Here is a 20507-nt window from a genome sequence, read left to right on the forward strand (position 1 = left end):
TGACAAAAAATGGGTGCGCCATTGCATGTAACATTTCTTCGGAGGACAACAGAGATGAGAGCACTCTCAATGTTGAGTATTTAATTCACAACAAAAGAAATCATGCTGTTAGATTAGTTATAGAACAGGCTATTGGTTTCTGTAGAAGAGTCATAGTCACAGCAAGTCTGTGTACCTTCCAAGTCGATCGATTCACCATCAGTGAACTGCTCATCATCATAGTACCTACGCACTGTAGGATATACATTGCATATTAAAGGGTGTAAGAAAAAGAACTTTATTTTCTAAAAAAAGAACCTTTAAGTGCTCCATGGGAAAAACTGAGCAGCAAATTTGTGGAATGTATAAAAAACTGATCAATAAAAAATATACTTCTTAATAAGACAATTTACTTTTTAAGGAACAAAAGATGCTGAGATTTCAAATGTCTTCTATGAATTTTCCTACTTTGTTTTCGTAATACTCTTTATTTTAGTCATCTCACCCTGTTTTAAAAGATTATGTGCTGTGAAGGAAAAATTACACACTGATCAATATAAAAAAGAGCATCATGAAAAAACGCAGACTCCTCTTATAACGCTACGATTGCTACAGTGCACTGCAACACATACTGCCCTGTGGGAGTTTGTTTATCATTTTTATTTTGCTGTGGCATTTTTCAAAGCAAAACGTTAATCATTTTTGAATGCCGAGTCTGAAGGAAGAAATCGTATAGAATTTTAATTTACAGAAACTACGAAAGAAGCAGAAAAGCATATGCTGCTAAAATTACAAAAAGTGCATGACACTGTATATCACAGAGTGGCTCACCTTCCTCATCTGATACATCCAGCACCTCAGTCATGGTCTCAGGTACATTCAGTTTGTGTTTCTCAGTCACCGTCTGGCAGCAGAAACAATGCAGAATTAGAACACTGCGAGATGAAAAGCCATGTTTTCCGATCTGTGCTTGAGTCTCAGTTCATCCTGCTCTAGATCACCACTGCACCATATAATGTTTTAAGTGTCAGCTTTTTTATCAGTTTTATTATTTTTTTAACACTGAGGAATGAAATGCCCAATGTTTTCTGGCTTATGCTGGAGTCTGTCCATCCTATTTAATTGAACAGAAGACTGTATCACACTAAACTCGTGACATCAACTGGTGTTAATACACCTACATGTGTTGGCAATGAATTGCACATTTCTTTGCGCACAGAAATTGTGCCACACACCTCAGTGTTTGACCATGTTTGCAAGGGCCAGCCTCCCTTAAAACTATACTCACTATTAGCATGGACAGGTGAGGTCTCATGGTGAAGTTGGCAACGGTATTAACTGTTATGTAACAGTATTACATCAAATCATATTTATGTTTAATTGTGCATATGCATGCAAGTACTGTTGTCACAGGGAGGGCTGGAGGGGATGCCCAAGTAAGTTCTTTTAAAATAAAATGCTGGCTCAGCCACAATAGCACTTAGGTGCAAAAGTGGTGGTTTATTTGGACAGCGCGCCCCACAACCCAACAAAGCAATTATATGTAGTGCAAAAAAACAACAAAACAGACACAAATGCTTCCTCCGAGAGTTACAAGTCAGTAGTTCCACCACACTTAGGCCCAAACCCTAACTCTCCCTTGACCTAGCGAAAGAGCCTCCTAAATAGGCACAGAATAGCTCTGCCCCCTTGGACCCTACCATTGTCACATTGAAATGATTGAGTTGCCTATCTTTTTTTTGTGGGGTGCCATTTTATGGGAGATAACAGAAAGGGAAAAAAATGGCCCTGACAAAAAAATTAAAAATCCATACTCTAAATAGGACAGAAATGAGTCTGATCAGACAGCAACAGGAGAGAAAAGTAAGGTTTGTAATGGATCATACTGAAGTTTAGTACTTATTCTCAGGCCTTTCCTTAACAATCAGTAATGGCATGACTGATGCTCAAGATGACACACCACACAACTGGGGCACACAAAGCGTCCTCTCCATGAAATAAGAACTGCCATAAAAAAACCTCTCAAAATGAATGCAAATCAATTCAAGATCACAGTGGATACTGTGCACAACACAGGCCCATGGGGGTTCGGTATACTGTACACCGATTCCACTAGCACAGTATCTCACACATGTTAATGTCACAGATCCACCTGAATTCCTCCACTTCATTTGACATGCTGCAAGCATTATCTTCATGGCAGGCCAAACAGTACCAGATGCACCGGTAAATGTACTAAAATAGTAAAGTTATATTTTTTATTCAATTCATATCCAAATAGACCATGAATGTAAACTGAATTGGAACCGAAGATAGGGCAACCATACTCACTGTGGTGGTGGTGATGACCTCCTCTGTGACGACCTTCAGCGTGTCCACCACGGAGATGTATCCCAATCGCCTCGCTATCGCAAGGGCTGTATTGCCGTTCTGAAGAAAGAGCAGGGAAAGCTTAAAGATGGCACACAGGAGTCACAGCTCAGAACTGCAGTGCCTGCCCCACACAGAAAACAAATCCGCAGCACTTAAAAGGAAAGCAAAATACAAGTCATCATATCTAAATTAAGAACTGTCTCCGGTCGTAGTGCTCATAATGGCATTGCTGTTAACCAATATCATTAGAAATATCTGGTAAAAACAGATGATTTACAGATGACAGTTACCTGTGTGTTTTTATGAATTCACATTACTATACACCAAGAAGGATTTTATTATGTGTTGTTTAAATAACAACTTCTTCCTGTCCAGGTTTTTAAGTCAGTTTAAAGCCAACAAACATCCTCTTGGGCAGTGATTTCTGAAATGGTCCATTGACCTCTCTTTTACATATTATTTTACACATTTTGGTATGGTAGTGGAACAGTTTGTTGGAGATGTTGTTCCAGATAGTAATACTAGTTATTACTAAGTACTAATATTATCAATTCCAGTCCTAATACAAATACGTGAAGGCCAGTTTTTAAGGGAGCTTTCTTTCTTTCTAACTACGGCAAGAAAATCTAATTGTAAGATGGTCTTCTTTTTGAATGCATGATAGCATAAATCCTGTGGAAACCAAGTCACCTTTTGAAAGTAGCAACTTCTGAACATAAGAATATCAGAAAGGTAAAAATTGTGAGAAAGACACTTGGCAAACCAAACTTCTTTCGATGCCTGTAGCTTAGGGTTCTAGGGTCCCTTCTACTCCTTTGAGAAACCCTACAAATCTGCTTCCCTATCATTGTATATACTTTGTTCCAACCACCAAACTGTTAAGGCATGTTCTGCCCTAAGCGACCTGCACAGACAGACGTCAGGTCAGTCTGTGTCCTCTGGATCTGAATTTTCTTTGCTGATCACGAAATTGTTGTTTGGATACACTTTGCAAAAAAAAACACACTCACCACAGTCGTGGCATTAGGCTTGGCCCCATTCTGCAGAAGCACATTAATAATGTGAGTGTGTCCTTGCTGGGCAGCCTGATGGAGTGGAGTGTAGCCATTCTGAGGAAGAGTGACAAAAATAATGAGAAAAAACCATCAGAACAGAACTGGCTATACCCATGTTACTCATCATCTTCTGTTTTTGTAACATGACTGAAGTGATGAGTTCATTTGTGAATTCTAAACTGAGAGAGCAGAAATTAGAAATGAAAAAGAAAAACATTTCAACTCTAAGCAGTTAGAAGTGACATAATGTTTTACTGCTGTTAAGGTGCAGACCATTGCATTTTATACTGTATTAAAGATTTTTATGCATCTCTCTGGTTATCTGTGTGTTTTCAGAGCAAATACTACAGAATATTCTAGAACCAAATACTGTAAATGGTTAATGTTGAAAATAGTGTTGAAAATTTCAGTGAGTCTAGTACTGTATTGTGCCACAGCATACCAATGAGAAACATTCAGTAGGTACTTCTGCTCAGAAAATAAATACAGCATAAAAAATCAATAATGCATATAAAAATACCAATTATTTCAGTGTAATTAGAAATGTTATTGCCTCTATTTGAATCTCTTCAAATTCTATTTGCACAAAGGAGAATACAGTCATATATAAAATCAGTATAATTGTGTTACCTTAGTTTTAGCATTGACATTTGCATTATGCTGCAAAAGGAAGTTCACCATCTTGATGCTGCCATAGTGACAGGCTACAATTAATGGAGTATAGCCAAGCTGCGAGAGAGATGATGGGAGAGAATGAAAATGGTACAATATGAGAAAAAAAGGATTTAATTATTTTATTGTACTAGCCATTGTAACAGTGAATTTTGATTAATTAACAGCAAACATTATCAATATACAGTAGGTAAACATCAATATTAAAAAGAAAATTATTTTTAATATTTTTAAAAACAAAGAAACGACAGGGACTTGTTTTTCAAGTACAAAACCAATACTACTTGAAACACTGAGAGTTCTATAGTAATGGTAATTATAAACTAGATACGATACCTTTGTTTGCGCATCAAGATTTGCGTCATGTTTTGCCAAAATCTCAGCTACATTAACCTTGTCTTCTTGGGCTGCGAGGTGGAGAGATGTCAGTCCGCTCTGTACAAGTTTTCAGAAAATGGCGGTCAAGTCAAGGAAACAAATATTTTATTAACATTTTTTTTTAAAGGGAGATTAATAGTAATGTAATGCATTCTGGCAGAATGGACTCAATGTTAGAGACCACAGTGCTACACTGCCCAAGTTCCAATACCTTCTGTATTGCCTTATATTGTCCAGTAAAAAAGATCAATGCTCTGAATGACAAAATCACTAAACCCTTCAGCAAGGTAAATTAAAGTACACCTCATTTCCCCTTTCCTGCAGTTAGATCACACATATGTACAGTAAACCAGTACTGACATGAAAATGCAAAACAAGAAGCAGATTCTAATATATTTCACATGAAATGTAAAATACTAGTTGATTGCTGGTCAACAGCTTGAGAACCATCTGCAACTGAACATGGCAAAGATGAAGGAGCTGGTGATAGATTTCAGGAGGAAGAGGGTCCAGCCTACTCCGGTCTGCATCCATATGAGTGGTGTGGAGATAGTGGACTCATACAAGAACCTGGGACTACACATCGACAATACACTGGAATGGTCTAAGAACACTGAGACCATCTACATGAAGGGTCAGAGCCGACTTTACTTCTTGAGGAGGCTCAGGTCCTTCAATATGTATAGTAAGATGTTTCACATGTTCTATCAGTCGGTTGTAGCGAGTGCCATTTTTTACGCAGTGGTGTGCTGGTGCTCTGGGATTAGAGCAGGGGATGCTAACAGGCTGAACAAGCTCATCAAAAGAGCAAGTTCTGTCATTGGGTCTGATCTGGACCCCTTGGAGGTAGTGGCTGAGAGGAGAATGGTGTCCAAATTAATGGCCATCATGGACATGGACTGCTTACATCTGTTTTCCTGTTTACAACTGTTTTTTGTGCAATATATGCTAGGGATTTGTGCAATGGATTTATAATGTGCAATACAACTTTGTGTACTGTACTTTCGGGTCTGTTTTTGTATATTTTGAACTGTGAGCAACTCTGTATAATCCATTTTTTACTTTTTACTGCACTTCTCACTGACTGTATTGTACAGTATTGTTGTATTATTGTATCATTTCATTAAACTGTGCTGTGCTGACTGTGCTAAGCTGCTGTTGCACTGCAATTTCCCTCACGGGATCAATAAAGTATCTATCTATGTCATCAAGGTATTCTTGAGTGAGGAACACTAGAAAAGACTGTATAATTATGGGTTAGAAGACTATAATATGAAAACATCCCAGGTTTAGCACATCTGCTAAAAGACACCAAGGAATTTGTGTCTTGTATGAATGTGTAGTTACTTTAAAGCTCTTCAGGCCATGTAGAAAATGCTATATGTGTTTTATCATTTATATTCATTGTTTTTTTACATTCTCATTGCACTCTTGAACAAAGACAAATGGTTGTGGTATATTACCAACATTTAAACATAGAAGATGTATATAGTAATTGCTATCCTGTGATTTTTTACTTTGTCTGCAATTGAACTGCAATTTTTTGCAGCTTTTTACTGTGGTTTAGGTAGGTCGCTATCCATATTTATATTAAAGGGTGGGTATGGATGGTTTTTCCTTTGTCCCTTACCTTTGTAGGCACATTAACATTGGTCCCTTTCTTCAGCAGTAAAGTCACCATTTCAGTGTGTCCTTCCTGTGAGGCGAGGTGTAGAGGGGTGACTCCCTGTTTGGTCACGATGTTTGTCTCTGCCCCATACTGCAGCAGAGTTGAGGCAATGTCCATCTGATTCTTCTTGGCAGCAATATGCAGTGGAGTGTAACCATTCTGTGATTTGAGAGGCAAAATGTATAAACCAGAGAAGGAGCTTCAGACACCTTATTTACAAAATAGTATGCAACAAACCATTCAACACACTGGCTACTATTTTAAAAGTATGTAAATGTAATACTCTTCATTATCCATTCATTCATTTTTTAAGTAACCTGGAATACCAGAAAAAGGGCGAGGACTGTATAACACATCCTGATCTTTAAATTAATTGTCTGACTACAGCACTTTGATTGCAAAGAAACAGTATAATTCACAAGAAAAAAATGTCCTTAAATGAACTGGTAATATATTTGGAATCTGTTAAACAGATGACTTGTGCAAAGTAAAAAAATAATTATACGCTGAGAAACTTTTGCAACTTCAGTCTTCAGTCTCCAAAGGCCCAGTCTTTTATAAGTGGATGGAAGACTGTAATAAGTCATTTCAATGGGACATTTTAGATCACTAAGCTGCTGTAATTGCTCTGAATTTTGCAACACTGTAGCTTTGGAAGTAGAATTTATCTAAGGGGGTTGCAAACCTTTTATGTATTCATTTGACTTTTAAATGTAAAATATATACTGATGTACAATGAAAATGCAACAGTCAAAATTTTACATCAGTTTGTCATAATAATGCCTTTCATTTATACTATATACCACTGCGACATGTAGCACATATACTGTATGACAGATGGCAGCCACTGTGTGTCAGAAGCAATCTATAAAACAAATCAGGTAGGGAATTAAGACTGTAACTCACTTGAACTTAAGAGGAACTTAAGATAAGCTAAGCTGGGTAAGTGTAAAGTGGAATTTGTAGGACACCAGGGTCGGAACACCTACTCTTACAAATATGGCCATGACCTGTTTCATCCAAAGGATGGCACCTCTTATAGCACGGTATCTCCTGTCACATGGGTTTGATAAATCTGCTCCAGAGGGAAGAGGGTCAAGCTACAGTATTGGTCTACCATACCACTAACACTAATAAAAGCAACAACTTATCCTTGAAAGTCTCCTACCCAGGTATTGACTAGACCTACTTTATCTTCTGAAAGCCAATGACCTCCGTATACAAGGTGCTTAATAATGAGCTCAAGTCATTTCATTTACAAAAAATCCAAGGTGCACAGTGTTTTGTAGTTGAGTTGAGTTATAATGGTCAAAGTGAGCTCACTAAGAATCTGTATACAACAGCCATTCAAAAGGACAATGTCAATTAACACAAGAACAGCCACAAATACAACTACTGTATGTCTTTCATTGAGTAATGAAGATCTCCTGGTTGCTATTGAAGATTTCCTGGCTGCCTATTTGTGAGATACTTTCCCCACAGAAGAGATCTGTTTTAATAATCTGCAGTCTAGTATAGAGAGACCAGAACACTGACTGTAAAAGACAGGCCATGTCCTGGAAAGTAGAGGGTCACTAGCCCAGGACTTCCACAACATTCAGATCCATCTGTATAGTTATGAGGGTGCAGTGGCTACTGCACAATAAATATTCCAGGAGAGAATAACCCATGTATAAACAGAATGACACAAGAATATAACAAAAATCACAAATGAGGGTAAGCTATTTACTGTAGCTTTTGTAGTTTTTTTGGTTGGTAGTAATTAATTGATCTAAACCTAAACTAGCTGTTTCTTGAAGAAAAGCAAGGTATAAACTTTAAAAAATGGCTTCCGTGAGACTCTCATCACTCTTTATGTTAAAGAGTGGGTGAGTAACTCTCGGGGAGTAATCTCTTTTAGCATAACTTTAGGTACACACTGAAGGCAGACCCTCATGGCTCAGAGATAGTGACAAAGTCCTTGAATCAGCAGGGGTTTTCCCAGTTCTGCAAGCCAATATGGAAGTCCTTCCATCAGGAAAATGAGAGACCACAGTACTACAATTGTGATGGCATGTCTTCAAGAAAATAGTGTTCAGATCTTGTTTTGATTTTTTCCCGGACAAAGTCCCATAGAACATCCATGTGACCAACTCGCCGATGCCATCAGTAGAAGACAACTGTGACCAACTGTGATCCGGTCTAAGTATCAGTGCTGCCAGGATTGTATTAATGTTTAGCATACCTGATAGTAATTTTGTGATGTTTTACAAGTGTCTGAAAATCTATATATGTTTATGTTTCATAAAATATGCGATTTTGTTTAATACTGTACCTACAGCATGTTTAAAACATTGAATTTAAATCCATCAGACTTGAGTGTTGTCTTTCTTTTGTGCGTCAGTATATTGCTCAGTGGAACATAAAAATGATTCCTAAGACCAAGTGCTTTTGACCGAGGTATGTCCTCTTTGCCTGTTTCAGAGTCTCACCTTTGCTGTTGCATGGGGAGACGCCCCTTTGTCCAGTAGCAGGAGTGCCACCTTCTGGTTATCATAGTGAGCAGCAACATGAAGAGGGGTGAGGCCGTTCTGTAAGGAGGTTTTAAGTGCAAATGCATTAATTGCTGTTAGCAGGACTTAAGCTGCAGTTAGGCAAATAATAACAGAAAACAAAAAAAGAACTAAGCTTTGTTATGGGGGGAAATGCACATTAAATGTTAAATGTTTAATTTAATATGCAAGCTGCAGTGGGTTTATTTTTTGGTTCCTTATTAATTGAAAAAGAAGAAGAAATTTTATTGTTCATATTATTGACTCGAATTAAAAAAGACGATAAAAAAAGATCCAAGAATTAGGAAAAATTAGCTGGACTAAAACTGTGCTTACCGGAATTCTGGCTGTCAACATAGCCTCAATACAAAAAAATATTGATTAACTCTCAAACACACATCAGAGGTGTTTTCACGAAAATGATGTACCTTAACATAAAACTAACCATAACCTGTTTAGTAACCTTAAACAGTCACATGGGAGGACACATCTTTCGAAAAATGAAATTTAACTTTGGAAATTAACATTTTGATTATCTTGTGTAGAACTGCTCATAGGAACTGAGTTACCACATTATTCAAGTGAAGCTTGAAGTAGCAAACACAGGGATTAAGAAAAGGACAGCTATAGTATGAAACAATATAATTTGAGATCAACTGTTTTAGGAAATATTTATAAAGCAGTTCAAAGCAATGCAACTTGAGATAATTTGCTACTTCCTTTATTCTGTCACACAGCTGTGCTATTCTGTATATAGCTGAGAATAAAGCTTTATGCCTGTCTTGCTGGCAGGCAGAATTCTTTGGAGATGTGGTTCCATTTTGAAAATTGATTATGCTCAACCATGGATATGCTGTGTGCTTTGTTACAGTATCTCATTGATTGTCCCTTTATGAACTTAATTCCTCATCTCAAAACAAGGCCATAAATCAACCAGTGCTTTCTCATTTGTAGGTAATGGCTGTTAGTGCTTTGAGTTTTAGCACTGCTTTCTACAGTAAATGAGATTCAAGGCTCGTCATGAAAATTAAAATAACAGAAGAACCGCATATACTGTACGGTAGCTTGTTACTATCCAGGTTAATGTGACTGAACCATCCTTTAAACTCCATGGGCATTTCACTCTATGGTATAGTGTTAAGATTATTGCTAGTTTTAATTATACTCACTTTATGAAACACAAGTATAGTGTTTGAATGGACTTGAAAAGGATAGTTTTTTATAGGTTGAGTCATCAAGGTCACTTCTGTTGACACTCTAGAACTCTAAGGAATGGGTTCTGTGTAGTCGAGGGGAATCTGGTTGTCCTGTAGGTTCTCTTTCTCTATCAAAGGTGCTGATCAGCGGAATAGCTTGCTTACCTTGCCAGCAGAGTCAGGGGGAGCTCTGCGCTGAAGGAGGAGTTTTGCCACATCCAGGCTTCCATATTTGGCAGCCACATGTAATGGAGTGAATCCTTTCTGTAAAATATCCACAGCAGACAATTATTGTCTTATCAAAGGGAAACACAGAATCGGACTACTTTTCTGCCTCCTACAATAAATAAAATTGGCAAATTAGGAACGAAGACACCATTTGACTGTGTTCTCTACTTAATCGAGATCATTTTAAACGCAAACCAAATTCCAGTTGTTCTAATGATGTAGAAATACTGCACTAAGGCTTGCCATGTAAAACCTTGTGTTTACTGTGTGCTTCAGGTATATTTTTTCTCGAATGTTGACACACGATTAGATTTGCCTTGAATTTCAAACTCGTTTCAATGGCTCAAATCCATAGAGCTGTCAACTGATCTTGATACACGTTTCTTTCGAAATAGGTACTACCAGTCAACTGAGACAAATGTGTGAAAAACGACCTTTCCAGTTAGACAAGAGTACTTTATTTAATGTTCCACTGCACACAAGGAATTTCTCCTGCAGGAATACATCTTTATTCACTCTACAACAGGAGCTTTCCAATTCTGCCAGAGGATTTCCTGTAGTGACATGAAGATGACAAGTTGCCTTTTTTCTCACCAGAGGGTGCTATACAGCATATTTCATGCTTTCCAAGCCACTTTTGGATGAATTAGAGGATTACCTCTAATGCCAGAAGAAAGGCGAAGGCTTTGATATATACAGCATTTTTCCTAAAACTGCACTGAAGAAAACGGGAATTGGGGGATTTACCTTTGTGGCAAGGGAATGTGAGGCCCCAGCCTCCAGGAGAACTGAGGCCACATCAACCTGTCCTTCTCTGGCAGAGATGTGGAGAGGAGTGTAGCCATTTGTGGTGGCAGCATCAGGGTGGGCCATATGCTGAAGCAACAGCTGCACAATCTCGGTTTTGCCCAGGCGGGATGCAATGTGAAGAGGAGTCTGCTCCTCCTGGAAAAGCAATTCGTTAAATCAAATGGAATGGAAATCTGACATGTCACTGACTTGAACTGGAGCACCACTAAGAAGGAGGAGCTTTTCAAAATACACTTGGGGAATGAATCCAAAATATACAGCATGATAATGCTGCAGAATACACCACATAAGATAGATGGCAGTCAGGGCTAATGCACGAGTTAAGAGTTTTAAAACATGTACAGTACATTGAGATCTAGTCAGAGAGGGTCATAATGCTTTAATTCATGAGCAAACCAGTCAAGTATTTAAAGTATTTTATTATGCATTCTGAAAGGAAATTGCTCATTTATACGGCACGAATGAACACTTTGTTTGAAAAGAAAAGCACGCCTTTGTGAGACATAACTGCATTTCATGTTCATGCTTAATTTCTCAGATTGATGTTTTTTTTTTTTTAATTGTGGAGGTCAAGAGACTCCATTTTCTGTTTTTCAGTTCACCACAATATTATTACCGCCTCTAGACGGCAGATCTGTTCTGAAGTTAAATTATTCCTGTCTTTAGTTATCAATTACTGAACAAAATTTTAGTCAAACACAAACAGTGGGTAAAGTAGTTCTTACACTGTAGCGTTGTCAATCAAGAGTATATAAATCTGAATTTGAAATGATAGAGGAATAAAAATCAAAGTTTATCCATATGCTTTATTAAAGTATTGTATCTCACCCCTTGTTTAATTTTACTTTTTAGAACTCTAAATATTTAAATGGAATAAAAAAAATTGATTCCACATATATTACTATTATTATTTTTTGATGAACACAACACACAAGCAACAGGTTTCAGATCACTCTGTACTTGAGAGCACGTTATTATGATCGCAGCACGTGACACAAACCGAATGCCAATGCCTTACCCTGGCTCTGGCATCCACGAGCGCGCCGTTTCTCAACAAGCAGCGCACAACTTCCACCTGTCCTGCACGGGCAGCCATGTGAAGAGCTGTCTCCCCTCGCTGGAAGAGCAGGTACCATAAGTTATTTTTCCCCAGCACAGCACAGTCGGCGCATTTCGTACAGCTCCACTGTTACAACTTTCTTTTTACTTTGTTCAGCTAACTTTGGAAACTATTTTCTCTGTTAAAATGAATTTGCACAGGTCTTTTAACCATGGACAAAAAGTCATTATTAAATTGATAAAGCAAGACAAGGGCAGGATATAAAATAAGAGTAATGAGCATGTACGGTTGGATAGGCCTTTTAATATGAATTCGTGTTTTTCTTCTGAGACTCTTTTTAATAGAGATTTAAACTCTAATCTGCTTCCTATTCTTAAAAAAAGGTCCACAACTGTGCTCTATCTATAGCCTGTGATCACTGGACTGTAAACAAAGATACAGTAGGAAATTATCTGCAAAGGTTCCTTCTAAACAAAAGGAAACATACTGTACATGTCTTGTCTAATCCATCATGACCAGACAGGCTTTTTGAGCTTACTCAGTAATGATTGCCATGATGCCATTGTACTGGCAGATCTAACTACAAGTAGAAAACTACTGTAAAAGGTTGGGTGCAGACTGATATTCTCTAGAGCTGCTTCTGGTTACATTCATTCATTTAAATATTGTTTGTTTATTCATCATATATAATTTTTTAATTTAATTTCAGTATTATGTTAACAATGAAATGTTAACATAACATTGTACCCTGGTTCTGCCAATTCATGTTTTTTGCAGGAAAAAATATTTGTATTCACATTTAATTACAGCTACTTGACTTGCAGTGAAGTATTGTTTCCTGACAAACTTAAGACTTGTAATTAATTTTGACAAAGTGCAGAAACAGAATGTCTGCAGGACCCTAATATATTAAAATAACCAACCTCCCACTCCTTAATCAGGATATAAATACTGCACCCCAATCAGACTTTGTTTTGTGGGCTCCAGCCTTTAATTGTATAGTGTGTATCATAATCATCTTGTCTTGAAAATACAGGTACACTAATTTCAGTGTATTAACAATGTAATCAACCTGTAGATGTGTGTTATTTTCAAAATACATGTATTTACATATAAATACTTTAACCACAGTAAGTAATGTACCTGTTTTTTTAATTACATGTCTGTTATCTATATGTAAACTTCTCTTTTTAAAAGAATAATGCGGATAAAAACAAGAAACACGAGGGAATGATAATTCCAGCTTGTATGCTTACAGTACATCTTCCTTAGCAGCTTATTTTAGGCTGGATGATGTTGGGAGTGTCAACTAATGTCTGTTGTACATCTATTGAAAAATTTCAGCACTATACGCAAGAGAAGTAGTTCAGCTCATGCGGCACTCACAATGTTGCTGACATCCGGCGAAGCTCCATTCTGGAGAAGCAGGAGGACTATGTTCAGGTGGCCCATGAATGCAGCCACATGTATTGGTGTAAGGCCAGACTGAGTGGGGAAAAAAAAGATGTTTTATAATGCTGTATTTGACACAGGTAAGCTCCATTTCAAACAGTTTTTTGTATATATTTTCAACTACCAGAATGTTATACCTCTGTTATGGCTTGAATGGATGCCCCGTATTTTACAAGTAGCTCCATGACCTTGACTCGATTCTTCTTGCACGCAATGTGCAGGGGGGTGAAACCATTCTGCGCGGGACACAATAAAAATGAAGAGCAAGCACCAATCACGTCACTCAGTCACTCAGGCATGCCCCGTTGTCATATCACGCGCGAGCAAAGAAATTCAGCGTTGTTGTCTGGGCTTTCCTACTTCAAGGGAGTGCAGCAGGGAAAACGCACGTGAATTCATATTTTATAATGTGTGAAGTGACAGTTAACTTGGTAACTGAAGCTTGATACAAATCCACAGAGTAATGACACTTTCAAAGTGTTCTTACTTCCCGACAAACAAGCTGAGGTATCTTCCTAATGAATAGGTTCTTCTTCTGTCTTCCTGGTGCTAATTAGGCAGTAACTGGTCTTGAAGGTGTCTGTGGAAGAAATATGATGGGGAGACATACCAGAGCTCGAGCATTGGGGTTGGCCCTCTTGTCCAGAAGCAGTTTGGTGACGCGGTAGTGGCCACAGTGAGCCGCAACATGGAGAGCCGTCAAGTAGTCCAGGGTGACGTCATCGACGGGGGCCTTGTGCTGCAGCAGGTGTTTGACACACTCAACGTGGTCGCCTTGGGCAGACATGTGCAGAGGAGACAGACCGTTCTGTGGGAAGGACGCGGGGTTTTAAAAAAAGACGATCCTTACACCTCTCTAGATCAGTCGCAGTGCAAAACAAATTTCAGGCCAGGATGAAATACCCAATAACTGCACAAGCTGGGACTGGAAGGCGACTTTTAGAGCATCGTCAGCTTTGTTTACCAAGAATTTTAAGTAAAAGAAAAAAATAACTGTGTTTTCTCTGCTTAACTAGTGACCTAATGTAATATGTGAAGGTAAAATTCCACAGAGCTTAAGGATGTGTTCACTGCCTTTTTAATTTAACACCCTTTACAGCAATATTCATTCAAAAACAATACCAATACATTTTAACAGTTACTTTATTACTGGATGTATTTCTCATCATTGTTCAGTATGTTAGAAGCTTCCTAAACCAAAGAGAAAAATGTCACGTTATAGAAGTTTCAGTGTTTTTTATTTCTATGAGAGAGAGGTTTCTTAACAGTTGTTACTGCTTACTCATATGCATTGTCATTGATATGTTTAATAACATCTAAGTTATAAAAAAAATCACATATACAAGCACATCTTTCCTTTTTGTCTGACATTTCCATGGGGATAGGGTTGGGAAACACGTACAGTAAGACAAACACATGAGTATCAGATCCTGCTGCTCTTATTTCTGATTTAAGTAACTTAGATTTCAATTGCAATTAACCTCCACTTGTAATTTAGGCAAAGCTTGTGCTCAGGGTAGATAAGTAAACAAGAGATCATATTCTGTGAGAACAAACAATGAGAAAATCATTAAAATGGTTTGCTGAAAGCTTATCCTCAGACAATAAACTGCATATATATATGTGTTTAAATTTTATTTGGTAGTGGTCTAGGACCACCTCATTAAAAATACAGACCTGTGGGGTATAATAAAAAAAAACCTGCATGTTGTGTGTAATCCTAAATCCCACAGAAGAAGCAGAGGATTTCAGGAGCCATTCATTTACAGAGGCAGAAACTGTAAGAAGTCTCTATGTACAGGATACCTTTGTCCTTGCCAGCATAGGTGCTCCTCTTTCCAAAAGCAGCTCCACAGCGGGGTCATGCCCACTTCGAGCAGCACAGTGCAGAGGTGTGAGTCCATCCTGTAGCACAAGAAAAGAAAAAACATCCCAAGCACAATTCAACAAATATGGATGAATTATATAGAGGCTAAAGCTTAAGCCTACGGTAATTATCTGCCATTTGCCATGGAGCCACATGTGCCTGGATTTGTTGCTATACAGAACGTTATGAAACAAATAATTTCATATCTGGGACTTGCATAACAAAATCACTAAGGTGCAGCAGTCGAGCCTAACAGTGACTATTCAATTAAGTTTACAGAAGGTGATTAACACATCTGTTGTGGTGGATCAAAGAGAAGGAATAAAATATACAGTATTACCATCACTAAAATGTAAAGCAATGAAGACTATTTTATGGAGATGACCTCCCTGCATGAGAGATGTGTGCTATTCTGACTATGAGTCTAAATAGAGGCAAACGTTGAAATCTACTTTTTGTCATCAGTGCCTGAATCTTACATTAGGAATTCCACACTTATGGCCATTATCGGAAACTATTCAGGTCTGATTCTACCGTATTAGTACTTTCACATCTGCACTGATGATTTTGTTTCCACTTTTCTTTCAAAGTCTTTTAATAGCTCTCCGTGAAATTTTGTCTAAGGCTAAAGAAACCATGATATTTTGAGGTTTCTTAACAGTTGTTGCTAAATTTCCCATTGGCCCTTACCAACCATGGCCTCCTAATAATCCCCATCTATGAATTGACTTCATTATTCTGTTGTCCTCCCCACTGATAGCTGGTGTGTGGTGAGCGTTCTGGCGCACTATGGCTACCGTCGCATCTTCACACTGGTGGTGTTGGAGGGGAGTCCCCATTACCTGTAAAACGCTTTGAGTGGAGTGTCCAGAAAAGCACTATATAAGTTTAAGGAATTATTATTATTATGCACCTTTCTGCTACATCTGAAGACATTATAGTCCTAATACATTACATAACACTTCAGAGGAAAATAAAAGAAATACAAAATTCACTCTCCTTATATTTCATTACTGTTGTTGTAGAGGAAATGGAGACTCACCCGGGTTTTGGCATCAATCTGCGCCCCTCGGTCCAGAAGAAGACGCACCATGTTAGTGTTCCCTCGTTTGGAAGCAACATGCAGGGGTGTGATGCCATTCTACAAGACAAACAGTCTCTGTCTCTCCACAGCAGGGTCAAGAGGCACATTTTAGAAAATGTCACCTGCTCAGAAGATGACTCTATTAGACCACAACACATCTACATCGTTGGCCTAGTATAATACTGTGGACATCTTTCTGCCCAAGAACGTTATTATTATTGTTATCGTTATTATTGATGTTGTGCCTTGCAAATGTCAAGGTGTGGCTCCTGTCCAACCTAAAGTGTAATCCAAAAGCATTTCACAGCAGATCGGGGCAATAAAAGAGTTGTTGTCAGAGGCCATCCTTAATTGTATTTCTTTTCTGGTTTTCATGTTTCATAACTTCCAACAAATGGCACACTGATTACTATTCTTTAATATGGTTAGCTCCATTTAAGTACTTCAGAAAAATACATATTTAAATTATATTAAAATTAGAGTACAGGCATAATACCAGTGTTCCCCTGTATTAAGATTAATTAGTATTAAATTGGTGTGCAAATAATTATTTTTTTAGTTCTAAATCCCGGCACCTGCAGAGTTAGTGGACATGACAAATTGAAAATGTTTTCGATCAGACAAATAGAAGAGCACTTCTTAAAAGCGACCTGATTTCCAGTTTGAGCTTTCTAAATGACTGCTCTCAAAGTCATAATAACTACAATTCTTTTTTTTTTTCAAGCACAAGGTAAAACTGTCCAAGAACTATCCACTGACAGTTTAACCTGAAACGCCATTTTCCTTCATGGACGCGTTCGTTAATTTCCCTGTTTGATGCCCTCAAGGCCCGAGTATGGCCTCCGCTCAAGGACACGGTACACAAGGTTGGCGGAGACATACCCTGGCCGTGAAGTCGACTGCAGCTCCACGGTTCAGGAGAAGAGTAGCAACATTGACATTCCCATAGTGGGCCGCAATGTGCAAGGGGGTGAATCCACTCTGTAAAACAAAGAGGAAAGCCTGTTAGCGCTGGCTCCAGAAAACTCCCACTCAAAATCACTTTTCCCCCTCATGCAGCAATTTAGCAATCACATGTACCATCACAGGATAAAACCAAACAAAAATTTTCTCAAAAGAAAAACTGAGAAAACCCAGGAGTTTAGAAATCAAACGCACACATAAACGCTCCCATGCAACACATTGTAAACCTAGAAAAATAAACACATCCAGTCTGTACACGTACTGTAATGATGGAAAAAAAAACAAATGAACTGATGAATAGCTAATATCTACAGAAAGGATACACAAGGGTTTGTTAATACAAATACAGGAGAAGGAAAAAAGAAATTAAAATTAACCAATTAACCATTTAATCAAAACATAAGTGCACTATGCCACCATACGTCATATCATGTATTAAGTTAGGGATATGAAAACTTATATTGCAGAGCAATTTAGTACTTGAAATGCTTGCCTTACCTTTCCATTCTGTTAGACATGGTCCGATTTAATATGAAAACATTATTTACAAAATTGTGAAGATTATCGTGACTATGAAATGGTATCAAATTATACATTTAATGCTGGCAATGATGCAACAGAAATTCTGGACACATGCTGTCAGGCTGTCAGTCTCTTCTCAAAATGCTTTAAGAGTACTAAAAACATCTGATTCAGATACATTTGCATTTACAGTGTTAAATAATACAGTCCAATCTATAAATAATTCTGAAAACTATTAATATTAACCTGGTATTTACTGTACCTTTCATAGATGACCCATACTGCCTTCTGTATTCTTATGAACAGCTTTTGCAAGTCATACAGATATTTAATAAAACTGCTACTTATTGAGAAACATTGTTAGATTACATTCACAGCAGAAAAGATTTAACTCAGAGACATTTAGTTAAAAAGAATAAAATAACTATACCAGCATTTAGAGAAAGATGTTTTATTTTGCATTCAGGTGATAAAGTATAAAGGTTATATTTTGTTTCCATTAGTTTTATTGATGCAAACATATGTATTTGTCTAATTAGAAATGTCACACCACTTTAGAACAGCTGGCAAATTAATATTTGTTTTTTATTTGTATTTCTATGCATATTGTTCTATTATTTATGGAAGTGCCATAATAGAGTAAAACTAGTCTGGAGTGCATGTCATTATAACGTATTTATCTCAAAATACTATATCTCCAATAAACAAAACTTAATTTTCTGTGTGTGCAGGCATCTGTGCTATTATGTGTTTAGGGTATTCCTGCATTGTACCAGTAATACAGATGCCGTGCATAGATTTTCTGTTTTTTTATAAGAATGTACACATCATACAACATTTGGACCTGGTTTACACACTCATTAATGTTCCCCAATTTTCCTCCTCATCACACTCTAGAATAAATACTCGGATTCACAGCCTGCATTAGTGTCCACTGCAATCAAATTTACTTGCAAGTGCTGTATAGTATTTTATTCCAAGCACAGTATATACAATACAACATGAACCACCACTTCTGTATACATGATACATGAACAGAGAATGAATTCACTCAAGTAGCAGTGATTAAAACTGATTAAATGGTTATTTGGTGTCCTTGACTTTACCTTGCGATTAGCTTCCAGGTCTGCAATGCTGAACAGCATGTCAGCATCATTCTGGCTGTCAACTAATTCCTATTGAAGTGCATGATTCTGCACCCATGTCCACAGTGCTTTATTTCTTTTACTGTACATCGAGACTGGCCCTTTTCATGCCTGAGTCTGAGTGAACGAATGCTCACCATGACGGACGAAATAATTTACATTTTCCTTACAACTAACGTGACAGAACGGGAACTGAGTTTTGGCAAGTGCATCATCCAGGTCTGATGTTCTGCTGGGATTAATTGTTATTGAGATTTATTAAGAGATATATTTTTTTGAGATAAGTATACTGTTAAAATGAGAAACCCGCCCATCCTCTTCAGTCTATGTGGTACCACTTGGGTCCCTTCATTTTGAACATGGATTTTATCTCTATACAGAGTCCCTACCCATGATCCTGCAGAGCCGCTGTCCACTAGGTCTTATGGCCAGCTGTTAATTGGTTAATAACGTGTTCCTTAACATGTCCAGTAAAGTGTTCCTAATCTTTAGAAACACAGATGATTCAAAATGACTGCCGACATCAGGGCTCTCCAGGCCCAGAGCTATAGATCCCAGCTCTGCAGGTAGCAACACTGCCATAATGTGTACTAAGTCTATTAGTATTTACTGTATATACAGTAGGCAAAAAATGCATTTCACTGCTACTTTATGTTCTGTAATAGTACCTTCTGGATCAATGCATTGCAAACTCAAAATTAATAATGATGTTTGAAGTTTTAGCAAATGCATGTTTGTATGTTGTGTCACAAATTAGGAAATGTTCATTTCTTTTTCTTTGAAATCATAAGTAATGTGATAAAAAAGGATTCGTTTATTATTTGACTGAAATACCTCTACTGTACAGTATTATTAAACAAATTTAGTGGCATGCAAAGGAGAATTTTGGCAAAATGAGCAAGGCAATGAAATCGCCTTGAGCACAACCTGCAAATATTTCTAATATTTATTTCATTAATCGAAATAAGATTGCAGATTCGCCTTTAAAATAGTGGGTTTTCATGGTATGTTGTTATTCAAATAATGTTTTTCATTGAACTGCACATACTGTAAGTCAGAGCATGATCTGTAACATCAACAAAACTACAGAAACCCAACTCTATTTGCAGTATTTAAAATCTTTAAAAAATTTAAAGGAAGAAAAAATGCCTATTTTACAAAGAACAGGTGGATATAGGTTCTGGGAAAAGAACTAGTAATAGCAGCCATGCATGTAAAACAAAAAACACAATTGCTGACATATTCTAAAAGCACAGCATGCAACACTGAAAAATTGAAAAAAAAAAGTGTTCCTAGCATACCTAAATAAAAACTCTCTATGGCAAACACGTTCTATATATATTAATATATTGTTATATATACCTCGGTTGTCCTATTAACCATCATCTGGAGCAGCAACAGTAAGGAAGGGAAGATTTTGTTATCACACACAGAAATTAATGCAGTGGCTCATCACTGGCATTCCAGTGGTGTCAGTAGAGTGGTGTTATCTTTGGAAATTTTCCACTTCTGTGACTTGAAAG

At 37.5% G+C, this 20507-nt stretch overlaps 1 protein-coding gene across 28 annotated transcripts in view; it reads right to left on the reverse strand.

Annotated features, from left to right (window-relative positions):
- LOC148677655 (ankyrin-2-like) overlaps positions 1–20507 on the reverse strand; it is a 175112-nt gene that overhangs the window by 46157 nt on the left and 108448 nt on the right. For 18 of the 28 annotated variants that reach the window (XM_088616679.1, XM_088616971.1, XM_088616890.1 and 15 more), the window contains 18 exons: positions 20347–20370; positions 17237–17335; positions 16313–16411; positions 15210–15308; positions 14014–14211; positions 13541–13639; positions 13338–13436; positions 11910–12008; positions 10829–11026; positions 10019–10117; positions 8598–8696; positions 6088–6285; positions 4416–4514; positions 4038–4136; positions 3363–3461; positions 2311–2409; positions 811–883; positions 176–232 (listed from right to left, as the gene is read on the reverse strand). In XM_088616679.1, coding sequence (XP_088472805.1) covers positions 176–232; positions 811–883; positions 2311–2409; positions 3363–3461; positions 4038–4136; positions 4416–4514; positions 6088–6285; positions 8598–8696; positions 10019–10117; positions 10829–11026; positions 11910–12008; positions 13338–13436; positions 13541–13639; positions 14014–14211; positions 15210–15308; positions 16313–16411; positions 17237–17335; positions 20347–20370 — 1936 coding nt within the window. Of the gene's footprint in view, positions 1–175; positions 233–810; positions 884–2310; positions 2410–3362; positions 3462–4037; positions 4137–4415; positions 4515–6087; positions 6286–8597; positions 8697–10018; positions 10118–10828; positions 11027–11909; positions 12009–13337; positions 13437–13540; positions 13640–14013; positions 14212–15209; positions 15309–16312; positions 16412–17236; positions 17336–17815; positions 19151–20346; positions 20371–20507 lie in introns of those variants that run through there. The other 10 variants (XM_088617878.1, XM_088616811.1, XM_088617960.1 and 7 more) reach the window with 4 other exon arrangements.

The sequence above is a fragment of the Lepisosteus platostomus genome, chromosome 1, assembly GCF_059453375.1.
Source record: "Lepisosteus platostomus isolate fLepPlt1 chromosome 1, fLepPlt1.hap1, whole genome shotgun sequence".
In the NCBI taxonomy this organism is placed as follows: Eukaryota; Metazoa; Chordata; class Actinopteri; order Semionotiformes; family Lepisosteidae; genus Lepisosteus; species Lepisosteus platostomus.